Below are 15490 nucleotides of genomic sequence, written 5' to 3' on the forward strand. Positions count from 1 at the left end.
GTTGAAACTTACGTATGTTTATTTATAGTATAGTATCATCTTGGTAATAAAGTGAATTGGAATAAACGTAAATATAAAAATTATAACTTCTGAAAGATTTTGTTCTGTTTAATAAATGTTATATAGCCACGATATTATTTCTTTATAAATATTTTTATAGGCTAGACTTACTAAAAGTTGTTAGATGTAAAATGAAAGTATTCATAGCTTAGTCCAAGTGAAAAGAGTTTCAAAAACAATTTTTTGAATAATCTGTGGTACCGGGTGTAATTGAAAGAGAAAGAAAATGTCGCTATTGCACACTAGTTCTTCGTAGTGACGGCGGCATCAATTTCTGAATTAATTACCATTTGTCGCAAAAACTGCGCGTCCTTTAGCTTTTCTAGACTAAAATCTTTGATTTTTCTTTGGATTGTGTCATATAGTTGTCTAAATGGCATCAGATGATGAAGTAGATGGATCTTTCGCAGGTAAAGGTTCGATTTACTCGATTTAGTTCCTAGCATGTCATAGGTAAGCCGCGAATAGCGGTATCATATGTTTACTTGCGGTAAGCAATTAAAATTTTGAAAAATTTCGGCTTTCATAGTGAGGTGTATACGCAAATTGATGATATAAAACAAAGTGATAAAAAGTGATATGTGATTAAGTGTTATATTGGCATATTTGTTATGATTTAGGTGTAAATATTTTTATGTGGCAGTTTGTGACAGAAAAGAACATGCATTATCCCCTCATTACTACTTAACAAAATGGACGCCGCCAAACAAAGGGATTAGTGACCTTATGGCTAGAAGTGCGCGTGCATCGCAAAAAATGATGATGCTCATGTGCTTGCTAAGGTGTGCAGGTGGAAAGCATAGTGACTGGTTTGACCACTTTATTGTAAATATTTGTTGCAGGCGACGAGGACGTGGAGGAAGGTGAGGGTCAAAATGATAACTCAGGAGAGAGTGATGAAGCTCCCCCAAAGGTAATTATTTAAAATACTAATATTTTTTAATAATTTTAATTCACTTAAATTGCACATAATTAATCATCATCACCATCATCATCATCATCTTATAAATTACGTGTGTCGCATTTCCATAAATTTTATTGATGTTAATTATCATTGTTAACACTTTTAAATATACTCATAACTGTACTCTTAACAAGAGTAAAAAAATTGCAAAAAAAAATTTAAACATTTTTTAAATAGCCATAATCGAGAGAAAATATTGCATAAATTATTACAATAATATGTCATATATCACATAATACTAAATTGTTAAAATATAATATATCACCTTTAATTTAATCTTTGAATTATTTTGGTGATAGGAGGATGATGACTATTCTCCAGAAGATGGCAGAAAGAAAAAGAAAGGAAAGAAAAGAAAAGCCAGAGGGGAAGAAAAAAAGGGAAGAAAGAAAAAGAAGAAGCGCAAGAATGAAAGTGAAGAAGTAAGTAGATTTTTTCTAATTAATTTGTAAAAAGTGATGACTATAATTTATAATATAGAATTTCATCATATCATCAATTCTATAGTCATCACTACACACATCACCTCACATCTTTATTATCTCGTCTATAGAGACTATCTTATCTATATGTTCTTAAATATCTATTTTAATAGAAATAATCAATGGATGTCTCAAATAAAAGTAGTTCATAAATCATTTTGTTCATGTCAATAATAACAATTTTACACATTTTTATATTTCAAAATATACAATAAATAAAGCATAAATATTAATTATTAAATATAAAAAAAAGTTGTTCGGTAAACAGCATTTTGTATGATCCAAATCTGTGTAAACTTTATTAAAATCATAAACTAATATTAATATGAATTAATAATAAACTCACAGAAAGTAATGTATTGTAAATAAATATATCTTATGGCAATTTATCAATAAACAATTAATAAATTGTAAAAATATATTACAGATTAATTATTATCAAATGATAAAAATCAAACATTACAGTATATCCTTGTCTATTTATTTATAACATAATAAAAATGTTGGTCAAAATATTAGTATTGGTGATCTTTCTGACATAATATTCAATTAAATGTAATGTGTTTTCTGAGGTGTTTAAAGTCAATCTTTCATGGTGTGGTTTATTCATGTATTAGTGTTAACTGATTTCAATAAGGTAACAAGTACCTACTCATAGGTAGGCTTGTACAAATTCCTGACAAGATTACAGAACTTTAAGCTCTATGAATGTTTTTATGAAGGGAAATCAAGTAAATAGGACAAGGATCTTCTCTTTTGTAGATAGTTATAGAAAGTAATTGGATTTAGAGAATTCGTAAATTCTATCGATTTTATAAAATCATTGCCGTCACAAAAGATACCTACGCTGTAATGACGTATGTATTGCTAGTTTCTGCCCGCGGTTCCGCTCGCGTTCAGGGTGGGGCAAGCGTTAGGTGCCCTATATTCTTGTACACCTGATAACATGCATGCAAAATTTCATGATTGTCAGTTGAGCAGTTAAAATGTGAAAGCGTAACAAACAAGCTCGGTTTCTTATGTATAATATTTTAGGATATTTAGATTTTAATGACGTCAGTCTTATTTTTGACCTGAATAAAAATAAAACCACTCGATTCAATCTCCTTGATTGAAATATATATTAATGTTGATTTCAATTTAAAACAATTGTAATATTGATTCATATGAATTATTACAGTCATAAATTTAATAAGTGTAGACAGGATTTACTGAAATCTTGCACTTGTATTTATGTCTAGCTTCCTAACAAAGCTTTTAACAAGCTGTTTTGATTCGCTTACTATCTAACTATATTCTAAAATTTGTTCGTATAAACTAATTGAAGTAATAACCTAATCTACTTTTTGTTTTCGAGACTTCGATAACATCGTACTTTATACATTTGGCACTTTATACGATGTAAAAAGTACCAAATGTATATGTGAAAAGACAGGTGTGTCGCTAGTAAAAAATGAACAATTGGTGTGCCAGTATTAAATAGAATAGAAATTATTCTCTGGAATAAACAACAACGTTCTTTCGTTCGAACTTTATTCAACATTAAACAATCAAACATATCTTGAAAAAGGTATTTGTTACTTTTTAGGTTATATCTTATCATTCATTAACAGCTTCACATAGCATAAATAATGTTTAGGGAGTGATATGTAAAGCAATGTCTTCTTCTTTCGAATGTTAAATCAATGATGTAAGAAAGAGAGAGAGCTGATTAGTGCTTTAACTTAAAATCCATAATATAACGTAAGTACGTTGACATTCGCACCGAAGTTCCGTATTTACAGGATCGTTTTTTGACGGATCCGACGCTACTCGCTACTGAAGGTTATATCCACACCGTATATTTTGTCGGATCGATATTTTTACACGATTTGGAATGTTGTGTGTGCGAATTCGCTCTCACAACCACATACGCCGTCGCTGAAAAAATTTATAGTATAAAACGGAACGCCATCTGAATGTAGCCTAAGTCCGTAAATCGTATACTAATTTATGAAAAACTTCGTTACTTATAAATGAGCACACCGGCTATCTTAAACTAACAAAACTGTAAATATACTCCGTTTAAGTAGACTATTAATATTACCTGTAAAGCTTTCAAGGGTTCAGAAGTTACAACTTCGTCTTACCGGTTATAGGTATACCGGGAAGTAGTTATTTATTATTTTTATATGCTCTATCGGAACCGGCGAATATTAACCCCTGACTTGTGTACGTTTATTTTTAGAATTTGCTAATATTTTGATGAAATCTATCTATATTTAGATAGATTGTTCATTAGTGATCTCAAATAGTTCTAAAAACGTACAGTACACATTACAGTACATCCTAATAATAACACGTAAAAATAAAAAAGAGCCGCTGAGTTTTTCACCGGTTATTTTAAGTCAGGGTTTTATTGGTTTTTATTTTCCGAGCCGGTGAGTGTATAGTTTGACTGAATTTGATTTGATAACAAAAATAATTTCAATTATTTTAATTTATTTATGTTATATATTATCACTACATAGTATAAAACAAAGTCGCTTCCCGCTGTCTGTCTGTTCCTGTGTATGTTAATCTGTAGAACTACGCAATGGATGTTGATGTGGTTTTTGTTAATTGATTTACTGATTCAAAAGGAGGGTTTATATATGTATAATATATTCATAATATCGTGGAAAAACAATTTTAATTTTTTCTTAAGTGGTTTCTAATCTGATTTCGTAATTAACTCATTTTAATAAACTTATTTTTTTGCACTTACAATATCTCGTAATGTTGATCAAAAATGTGCATTTAAGGTGTACAGTTCTGTAGTACAGTTAGGTAGTAGTAAGGGTCTACAAAAAGTACGCGATAGTATATCTTAGGAATAACCCACAAGTCATTTTTTAACGTTTACTTTTTACGAGAAATAGTGGTTTATTGACGTAGTGATCTTAAGTAATACAGCATGAATATCCATTCTATTATAAATCAATGCGCCTAATTACAGCATGTAATTTAAATTGATATTTTCGAAGATACTATACATTTCAAATAAAGGGACATAGCGGTTTGTATTGTCCAATGACAAAAAGGTAGTGAACGTCGTAATAAAATATATTTGTAGAATATTTAGTATCAGTTTTGTATCCGTGCGAAGCAGGAGCCCTAGTTTATTATATGACTGAACAATCACTGTTACAATTAACGTTTTATGTTCATCATTTCTCAATAAAAAAACAGCAATTTTAAGTTAACCTTACAGGCATTCAGGATGTCACAGTTATTGCCATTTCAGATAACCATTAATTTTTTAATTGACTAATTCATAAGACATAAGACACAAAACTAAAAAAAAAAACAAAATTTCGTAGGAAATGTTCTTTCTAAATGTCCACAAGACCTCTACCCATTTACTTTGGACAACTAGTGCGACGACGGGGTGGCAGACGTATTTTACATATAATATATAATAATCATTGGCTGAACCTACAATAATACAACTTTTTCAAAAGAACATAAAACTTAGAAACAAAACAATTAAAACGTGTAAAAGGGTAACGTAAAAATACTATGTGTAGGTATTATGCGTTCTAGAATAAATAATTTAACTCGAACCTCAGAATGTAATTTGATCACTTAGAATTGAAGGTTTGACGTAATATAATAATTCTCACCAGGACGACGACTTTGGCGCGGAAGTCGAGGCTGAAGGTGACAGCGACTACGCGCTGAGCGCGGTGTCGTCGAGCAAGAAATCTCGCAAAGGGCGAGGAAGCAAACATAATACTTCGACTCCTGTTGCGTCCGATTCGGGCTCTGGTAAATATTAAAACTTTTCTGCTATTAAGCGTCAATAGCAGTTACGGATAAAATGTCGCAAGATGACCCTATGTCGTCCAAACTCCTAACACAAGTGATAAACTTAATAGGATGAACAATCAATTTGGGCACTGTTTTAATCTTTAAAAAAATATAGATTAGTACCTATGGTAAATGATAGCAGCAGTACATGCAATTTTTGTATATTTGTTAATTATAGACCATAAATTTTATTTTAAAAATGTACTGTTTATTTTCGTTAAACATAATATAAAATGTTGGTGTTACAGCTAAGCTCCAATTTGCACGTAATTAAAACTTATTTATTTATTAATATTCAAAAGTACTCAGACAAAAATGTTTATTTACATAATTATAATTTATAATCATTAATAATTTTTGTTTTATCTGTTTATTTTATTTAATAATCATTCTTGTATAACTACATATTTACATATAATAGTAATACTTACTTTACTAGTTTATTGATTATGAAATCCTAAAAGTTTTTGCTTATGTTATTATTATAACCTCAATTTGTTTTGAGATGTAATAAAAAATATCTAGTTATTAGTAAATTTTGTTATAAACATTGGCAAAAAATATATAATAATTATATTTACAATAGTAATTACAATAATTTTAAGGACCTGTTAAAATCATTTAGAATATAACCTTTAGTTAAATGGAATCATTAAGGTGTTCGTAAATTAAATGTGAATGAATATATTTGATGTTATAGTGTTATTTATATGATTGCCAGGCATGCCCACCGTTGAGGAAGTATGCTCTTCATTTGCTCTCACGGATGTTAACATTCAGTACTCAGATGCTGATCTTGAGAATTTAACCAGTTACAAGTTATTCCAACAACATGTACGTCCCCTTCTTGTCAAGGAAAATCCAAAGGTAAGTTCATCATTGTTTTCCCTTAAATTGATAAAATTTAAAAGTAAAAAGTTCAGTCCATGAATGCTGTTAAGACCTTCGCCCTGTATGAGGCAATGAACTTCACTCTTCTCAAGGAGAAAGTTTGTACCTTATATTTAGTAAAAATATAAGAAATTTCTTAAATTTAAATAAATGAATCAGCATATTTATCAATCTCATAATCTTTCAGTAATGTTAAATTAAGAAAAATCTATGTAATTTATATTTCTTCATTAGGTACCTGTATCAAAGTTGATGATGCTGGTAGCTGCCAAATGGCGATTATTCTGTGAAACGAATCCACACCTGGATGGTGGCAGTCAGAACATGGGTTCTGAAGAGAATACAAACACATCTACAACGTCAGATTACGTGCCTAAACGTCCTGGACGCACCCCTAAAGAAGTAAAGGTGATTTTATTACGAATGCCATAGAGATCCCTATATTATCAACTCTTAATAAAAGAAAATATTTTTTATGTTCTTTTTCTGTAATTATTATCACATTTTAAATGGCAGATTTCAAACAATATAATTTGAGACTTATTCAAGTTGTTTTGAATAAATAATTTAATTTTCAGATTGATGACTCCATCGAGGAGCCTGAGGAGGAAGACGATGAGGGAGTGAGCGACGAGGGAACGCCGGCTCCTCGCAAACGCGGCCGCAAGCCCAAGCACACGGGCACGCCGCGCGGCAAGCCGGGCCGCAAGCCGAAGGTGCCTACGCTCAAGATCAAGTTCAGTAAACGAAAGCGCACTAGCAGTGTGAGTACTAGCTATATATGAAATATCTTTTATGCTTATTGGTCAATTTTCCACCAACCCGCATTGGAACAGCTTGGTGGAATATTTTCCAAACCTTCTCCTTAAAGGGAGAGGAGGCCTTTAAGCCCAGCAGTGGGAATTTACAGGCTGTTACTTATTGGTCAATTACATTCTCATAAACCCATAAAGAACCCATGTGTAAAATCACTCTCTACTGGCAGTTGCCTTTAATAACGTTAAAAATTTCCTTATCCTTTTCCTTGGAGTGTTAAAAACTAAGGCACTATATTCATGATGTAATTGTAAAAATATATATATTTATGAAACATGTTTGATTATTTTCATAGGAGGAAGATCAAGAAGGTAGTGCGGGAGCGAATACAGATTCTGATGCAGAGTTTGAACAGATGCTGGCTGAGGCCGAGGATCCTAAACCGCCACCAGCTAACACAGAAGAGGCCCCACAACCGAAAGAGGAAGATCCTAATGTTCCAGTTAGTATACTAAAGAATCTCAACAATCTTATTCAAACAATTTATTTCTCTGTTATATATTATTAAACATATACTTATTTTATAGCAACAACCAAAGAAGAAGGCTAAGACCAAAATCGGAAATAAGAGCAAGAAAAAGAAGAAAATGAAGACAACAAATAAGTTCCCTGATGGTGCTGAAGGCGAGCAGGAACATCAGGATTATTGTGAGGTGGGAATTCATATACTAACTAGTTGATACCTGTTTGCCTCGCCATACAAAATGAGTATTCAAACAATCAATGGGTTTTAATTACCTACACTAACTTTATATATTAGACTTTTATACAATATGTAAAAGTGTAATTTATTTGCAGGTTTGTCAGCAAGGAGGTGAAATTATTCTCTGTGACACATGTCCAAGAGCATATCACTTGGTGTGTCTTGATCCAGAACTGGAAGAGACACCGGAAGGTCGCTGGTCATGTCCTCACTGCGAGGCTGAGGGCAATCAAGAAGAAGATGATGACGAGCATCAAGAGTTTTGCAGGTAAGCTACACATATGGTTAAATCAAAAATATTTACTAAATTTTATTTACAGTCTAAAGGATAATTTGAATTAATGTTATGTGTAATTAATTGCAAATAAAGGTAATGATAGCTTTTGTAAATAATAAAATGAATGTAGCAAGTAATAAGTATAATTTTCATTACAGGATTTGCAAAGATGGGGGAGAGCTATTGTGTTGTGATTCCTGTCCATCGGCCTATCATCGTTTCTGTCTTAATCCACCTTTAGATGAAATTCCAGATGGGGAGTGGAAGTGCCCTCGATGTAGTGTGAGTTTATATATAAAATTACAATTTTAGTAACTGTATCCTGTTTTAAAATTGAAGCTCTTTATACTGAAACATGAGTCGAGATGGCCCAGTGGTTAGAACATGTGCATCTTAACCGATGATTGCGGGTTCAAACCCAGGCAAGCACCGCTGATTCATGTGCTTAATTTGTCTTTATAATTCATCTCGTGCTCAGCGGTGAAGGAAAACATCGTGAGGAAACTTGCATGTGACAAATTTCATAGAAAATCTGCCACATGTGTATTCCACCAACCCGCATTGGAACAGCGTGGTGGAATATGTTCCAAACCTTCTCCTCAAAGGGAGAGGAGGCCTTTAGCCCAGCAGTGGGAATTTACAGGCTGTTGTTGTTGTATATTGAAACATTATTTAACTTTATTTGCAGTGTCCACCACTGGATGGTAAAGTGGCGAAAATATTGACATGGCGATGGAAGGAACAACCGGCAAAATCAAAGGCACCGCGTTCAAGAGAGTTCTTTGTCAAGTGGCATGAGCGTTCTTACTGGCATTGCAGCTGGATATCTGAGATACAGGTGAAATAAACAAAATTTATATAATGTATATAACAATAGTTACAAATTTCTATAATAGGGGTGGTCTTGAGATATGTTTATTTATTTTCTTTTTAATTATTCACAGCTGGACGTGTTCCACCCGCTAATGTATCGTTACTACATGCGCAAATCGGATCCTGAAGAGCCACCTAAATTGGAAGAACCATTAGAGGAGCGTGAAGGACGAAGAAAGCGTATGAAAAACAAAAATGGCGTTGAGCAAGACTCTGATGAGAAAATGTTGGAAGAAAAATACTACAGGTAACAATGCAAGGCACACTAATTTGTCACTATGGATTACAATTTCGTGTATAGACTTATTTTGTATTATGTGCTTACTATTTTGTAGTATAATTATCTCAAGGTGATGGTTGAATTATTTATTAATAATCTTTTCAGATATGGCGTAAAACCCGAGTGGTTGATAGTACATAGGGTGATAAATCACCGCACATCTCGTGACGGTACTACATTTTTTTTGGTAAAATGGCGAGATCTATCGTATGATCAGGCTACATGGGAATCGGAACACGAAGACATTGCTGGACTAAAGTGTGCCATGGAATATTATCAGGTACATTTTAACTAATATTTTTCATTATTATATATATACATGAATATAATAATATAATGAAATGAGTTTTATAAATAAAATTATGGTGTTTTAGGATATGCGTGCATTCATCACTTCTGAAGGTAAAACTAAAGGAAGCAAAGGCAAGAAAGCTGGTCGAAAAAGCAAGAACAAAGACAACATTGATGAAGATGAGAGTAGCAGTGGATTACAAGTCAAAGGCAGAAAGTATAACCCACCACCAGATCGTCCAACCACAAATCTCAATAAGAAGTATGAAGATCAACCACCATTTGTATATGAAACTGGAATGCAGCTCCATCCATACCAGTTGGAAGGTCTTAACTGGTTGCGGTACTCTTGGGGACAAGGAATCGACACTATTCTTGCTGACGAGATGGGTCTCGGAAAAACTATTCAAACTGTTACATTCCTTTATTCTCTATTTAAAGAGGGTCATTGTAAAGGACCTTTCCTTGTTTCCGTTCCACTGTCAACAATCATTAATTGGGAGAGAGAATTTGAGTTGTGGGCTCCAGATTTATACTGCATTACATATGTTGGTGACAAAGATTCCAGAGCCGTTATACGCGAGAATGAACTTACTTTTGACGATGGCGGGAACAGAGGTGGAAGACCTTCAAAAATCAAATCTCAAGTGAAATTCAATGTTCTCTTAACTTCATATGAACTTATATCAATTGACTCAACTTGCCTCGGATCTATTGAATGGGCTGTACTCGTTGTAGATGAAGCTCACAGACTAAAAAGTAATCAGTCTAAGTTCTTTAGGCTTCTCGCTGGATACCACATTAATTACAAACTATTACTGACAGGAACACCATTACAAAACAATCTCGAAGAATTGTTCCATCTCTTAAACTTTTTAAATAAGGATAAGTTCAATGAACTAGCTGCTTTCCAAAACGAATTTGCAGATGTTTCGAAAGAAGAGCAAGTAAAGAGGCTTCATGAAATGCTGGGTCCGCATATGCTGCGGCGATTAAAGGCTGATGTATTGAAAAATATGCCCGCGAAATCGGAGTTCATTGTCCGTGTTGAGTTGTCCCCTATGCAGAAAAAATATTACAAATATATCTTGACAAGAAATTACGAAGCACTGAATCCAAAGAGCGGTGGTCAGACTGTGTCCTTACTAAATGTGATGATGGACTTAAAGAAATGTTGTAACCATCCATACTTGTTCCCTGTAGCGGCTGAAGAAGCGCCTCTTGGTCCTCATGGGAATTATGATACACAAGCTTTAATTAAAGCTTCCGGAAAGCTTGTTCTCATGTCCAAGATGTTAAAACAACTTAAAGAGCAAGGACACAGGGTCCTCATTTTCTCTCAAATGACAAAAATGTTAGACATATTAGAAGATTTCTTAGAAGGCGAAGGATATAAATATGAAAGAATTGATGGTGGTATCACAGGAACAATAAGACAAGAAGCTATTGATAGGTTTAATGCACCCGGCGCTCAGCAATTCGTTTTCCTATTATCAACTAGAGCTGGTGGTTTGGGTATTAATTTAGCTACTGCTGACACTGTAATTATCTACGATTCTGATTGGAATCCACACAACGATATTCAAGCGTTCTCGCGAGCCCATCGTATTGGACAAGCCAACAAGGTCATGATCTATCGATTCGTAACTCGTAACAGTGTTGAAGAAAGGGTTACTCAAGTTGCTAAGAGGAAAATGATGTTAACTCACTTGGTTGTGCGCCCTGGTATGGGCGGGAAAGGTGCTAATTTTACGAAACAAGAATTGGACGATATTCTTAGATTTGGTACTGAAGAGCTTTTCAAAGAAGAGGAGGGCAAAGAAGAAGCTATTCACTATGACGACAGGGCCGTTGGAGAATTGCTAGATCGTTCCAAAGAAGGTATTGAACAAAAAGAATCCTGGGCTAATGAATATCTTAGCTCCTTTAAAGTGGCGAGCTATTCGACCAAAGAAGGAGACGGAGAAGAAGAAGTCGATACTGAGATTATTAAACAGGAAGCTGAAAATACTGATCCAGCATACTGGATTAAATTACTTAGACATCACTATGAACAGCATCAAGAAGATCAAGCAAGAACCCTTGGTAAAGGCAAAAGGGTAAGAAAACAAGTTAATTATAATGACGGTAGTGTTGCACAGACAGAAAACAGAGAAGATACAACATGGCAAGAGAATGGCTCTGACTACAACTCTGATTTCTCTCAAGGCAGCGAGGATGACAAAGAAGATGACGATTTCGATGAAAAGAATGATAATGGAGATTTGCTTAGTCGTCGCAGTAAGCGTCGACTTGAAAGACGTGAAGAAAGAGATAGACCGTTACCACCTCTGCTCGCTCGCGTCGGTGGAAATATGGAAGTTCTTGGTTTTAACGCCCGACAAAGAAAATCGTTCCTCAACGCAATTATGCGATATGGTATGCCGCCTCAAGATGCGTTTAACTCGCAGTGGTTAGTCAGAGATCTTAGAGGAAAATCTGAACGTAATTTCAAAGCCTATGTTTCTCTATTTATGCGACACTTGTGCGAACCTGGTGCAGATAATGCGGAAACATTTGCGGATGGTGTTCCAAGAGAAGGATTATCGAGACAGCACGTATTGACACGAATCGGTGTCATGAGTTTAATTAGAAAGAAGGTACAAGAGTTTGAACACATCAATGGCTATTATAGTATGCCTGAATTAATTCGTAAACCAGTAGAACCTGTCAAGATTGCCGGTGCAGAAAGCGCTGCTCCTAGCCCGGCTCCTTCTACAGCTACACCTATTACTTCGGCGGCGCCCTCACCAGCTCCGACGCAAATAACACAAGCATCTGGTCAAGCACCTACACCAGGTGGGTCGGAGAAAGACGAGAAGGAAGAAGCCAAGGATGAAAAACCCGACTCGAAAGATAGCAAAGAGAAAGAGAAAGATGAACCTATGGATACCAGTGATATTAAAGAAGAAAAAGAAAAACCAGACGATAAGGATTCTACAAAAGATATAAAAGAGGAAATTAAAGACGAAAGACGTATGTCTGTAGATGAAGAACCTTCAAAGGAGGAAGAGAAAACGGAGAAAAAAGAAGATAAAGATGAGAAAATTAAAGAAGAGCCGAAAGAAGATCCAGACAAAAAGGATGACGCAAAGAGCGATAAGGCTGAATCAGAAGCTTCCGAGAAGCCTAATAAAGAGGAAAAGAAAGAAGACGATGATGATGACGTAGTACTCGTTAAAGAGGAAGAAGATCTCAAAGTAGAGCGCCGCAAGTTTATGTTCAATATAGCTGATGGTGGTTTTACAGAATTACATACTTTGTGGTTGAACGAAGAACGTGCCGCCGCGCCTGGTCGAGAGTATGAGATCTGGCATAGACGGCATGATTACTGGCTGCTGGCTGGTATCGTAACGCACGGCTACGGGCGCTGGCAGGACATTCAAAATGACTTGCGATTTGCCATTATAAACGAGCCTTTCAAGATGGATGTCGGCAAAGGCAATTTCCTCGAGATTAAGAACAAATTCTTGGCTCGAAGGTTCAAGGTAAATAAAAACTTAAAATATTACTCTAAATGTTACTAACCAGTTGAATTGATAGGGTGCAAAAATATGCTACATAATTTTTAATCTATGACGGCTCTGACATGCCACAAAATACACTTTACTACACTGTTAATGGCATTATCATATTTACTTAATTTTATTTATTATTATCAGCTATTGGAACAAGCGTTAGTCATCGAGGAGCAGTTGCGGCGCGCCGCGTACTTGAACCTGACGCAGGACCCCAACCACCCCGCCATGTCGCTCAACGCGCGCTTCGCCGAAGTGGAGTGTCTCGCGGAGTCGCACCAGCATCTCAGCAAGGAGTCGTTGGCCGGCAATAAGCCAGCCAACGCCGTACTGCACAAGGTATGGGGCGCTCGAAATATGTATATCAACAAAACAACAACAGCCTGTAAATTCCCACTGCTGGGCTAAAGGCCTCCTCTCCGTTTGAGGAGGTTTTTGGAACATATTCCAAGCTGTTCCAATGCGGGTTGGTGGAATGCACATGTGGCAGGATTTCTATGAAATTTGTCACATGCAGGTTTCCTCACGATGTTTTCCTTCACCGCTGAGCACGAGATGAATTATAAAGATAAATTAAGCATATGAATCAGCGGTGCCTGCCTGGGTTTGAACCTGCAATCATCGGTTAAGATGCACGCGTTCTAACCACAAGGCCACTAGATCTCGACTCTCGATATGTATATCATAAAGACGAAATAGATTAATTTATAATACTGGATGTCACATTATTATTTCACGATTATAATATGTTATATATGAGACGAAACTAAATCAATTCATGTCTGTACACACAGGTGTTGAACCAACTCGAGGAACTGCTGTCCGACATGAAGTCCGACGTGTCCCGCCTACCCGCCACGCTGGCGCGCATCCCGCCGGTGGCGCAGCGGCTGCAGATGTCGGAGCGCTCCATACTCTCGCGCCTGGCCGCCACCGCTGGCAACCCTGTGCCTGCAGGTAACAGCTATGTTCATATTTATTATCTATGTTTTATTCAAATAAATTTTACTTCCTTACCTAGAACTTGAGATAGGATTTATCATTTTACTGTATTAATGAAGTATTTATTTTAATTTTGTACCGTGTAGAACATTGCACACCTTGGGAATGACACGATCGCCTCCTGGCTATTTCATCTCATATTAAATTGTTTATTTACTATATAATATATGAGACAAACAAAAAAAAAACCCGCTAAGTTTCTTTCGCCGGTTCTTCTCAGGTCAAGGGTATTTTATTTCTTTGTAGTGTATCAATTTACCATCAATAAGAAAGTGTAATGCTTCTTGTCATATCCTTTAGAATATAGAATCTAGTTCCTTAGCAACGTATTAATTGTTATGTCATTACAAATATATATATATGGAATAAAAATGCGTTATAAAATTACGAATAATTATTTTATTTACTAAAAACATATTACTTCTATATTGAATAAAGTTAATTCAGTTTGAGTTTGAGATTGTTTAGAACGACTGGAAGCTCGTATGGAGTATAAGTAATGTAACCGTGGTCGTGTTCGGCAGCTCAAATGGCGCAGTTCCCGGCCGGGTTCGGCGCGGGCGGCTCGCTGCCGGGCTTCTCCCCCGCGGCCGCGGCGGCCGCCAACTTCACCAACTTCCGCCCGCAGTACTCCGTGCCCGGACAGCCCGCCACCCCCTCGTCTAATGTAAGTTTCATATATCGAATATGGCCTACTTCATAGCTGAGAGCTGAGATGGCCCAGTGGTTAGAACGCGTGCATCTTATCCGATGATTGGGATCAAATCCAGGCAAGCACCACTATATATATATGTGCTTAATTTGTGTTTATAATTCATCTCGTGCTCGGCGGTGAAGGAAAACATCGTGAGGAAACCTGCATGTGTCTAATTTCATCGAAATTCTGCCACATGTGCATTCCACCAACCCTTAATGGAAGAGGAGGCCTTTTCTCAGCAGTGGGAAATGTACAGGCTGTTACTTTACTTTACTACTTCATAATTTTTGGATTATAAATTAATTAACAGTTTGTAGATTACCATCGTTGCTAACCATTTATTTTTATTTCAGAAATCATAAGCCTACGGTAATAATTAATTGACAAGAATCAAGTTGACATAAGCGTGCAGGTATGTAAGGTTGCATTACTATTTTTTTTTTTTTTTGTTATAACATTTAAAGATTTTTTGTATTTGTTTCAGTGACCTGCTTTGGCATCGCGCTTAGACGAATAATTTAGATTTAAGCTTTTCCAAGATTCCTGTTCCACCTTGGGTTTGAAGTGATATAATTAGTGATTAGTGCAGTTATGTTAGGTAACATAATATTACGTCATACTAGAGCAGAACTCTCACAATATTATTTATTTCATCCTGATCTGTATGAATCTTGTTTTACTGCGTAAGTGATTGTGGACTTATGAAATCTTTATTTTTAATTTACCAAAAATGAAAATTGAATAAATCATACAATTACGTAAAAAT

At 35.4% G+C, this 15490-nt stretch overlaps 1 protein-coding gene across 2 annotated transcripts; it reads left to right on the top strand.

Annotated features, from left to right (window-relative positions):
- Positions 1-289: 289 nt before the first annotated feature.
- LOC124533688 (chromodomain-helicase-DNA-binding protein Mi-2 homolog) lies at positions 290-15489 on the top strand. 2 transcript variants are annotated; one of them, XM_047109131.1, is made up of 20 exons: positions 290-470; positions 903-973; positions 1324-1446; positions 5154-5295; positions 6059-6204; positions 6463-6636; positions 6807-6992; positions 7340-7486; positions 7572-7697; positions 7843-8015; positions 8183-8306; positions 8713-8862; positions 8969-9144; positions 9283-9457; positions 9552-12995; positions 13170-13364; positions 13820-13982; positions 14552-14694; positions 15078-15136; positions 15209-15489. In XM_047109131.1, exons 1-19 carry the CDS (start codon positions 434-436, stop codon positions 15084-15086), a joined length of 5904 nt encoding a protein of 1967 aa, XP_046965087.1. In that variant the 5' UTR covers positions 290-433; the 3' UTR covers positions 15087-15136; positions 15209-15489. The 2 variants fall into 2 exon arrangements, with proteins under 2 accessions (XP_046965087.1, XP_046965088.1); XM_047109132.1 differs by having other exon boundaries at positions 6463-6630.
- Position 15490: the final 1 nt, after the last annotated feature.

Source organism: Vanessa cardui, chromosome 11 (assembly GCF_905220365.1).
Source record: "Vanessa cardui chromosome 11, ilVanCard2.1, whole genome shotgun sequence".
Classification (NCBI taxonomy): domain Eukaryota; kingdom Metazoa; phylum Arthropoda; class Insecta; order Lepidoptera; family Nymphalidae; genus Vanessa; species Vanessa cardui.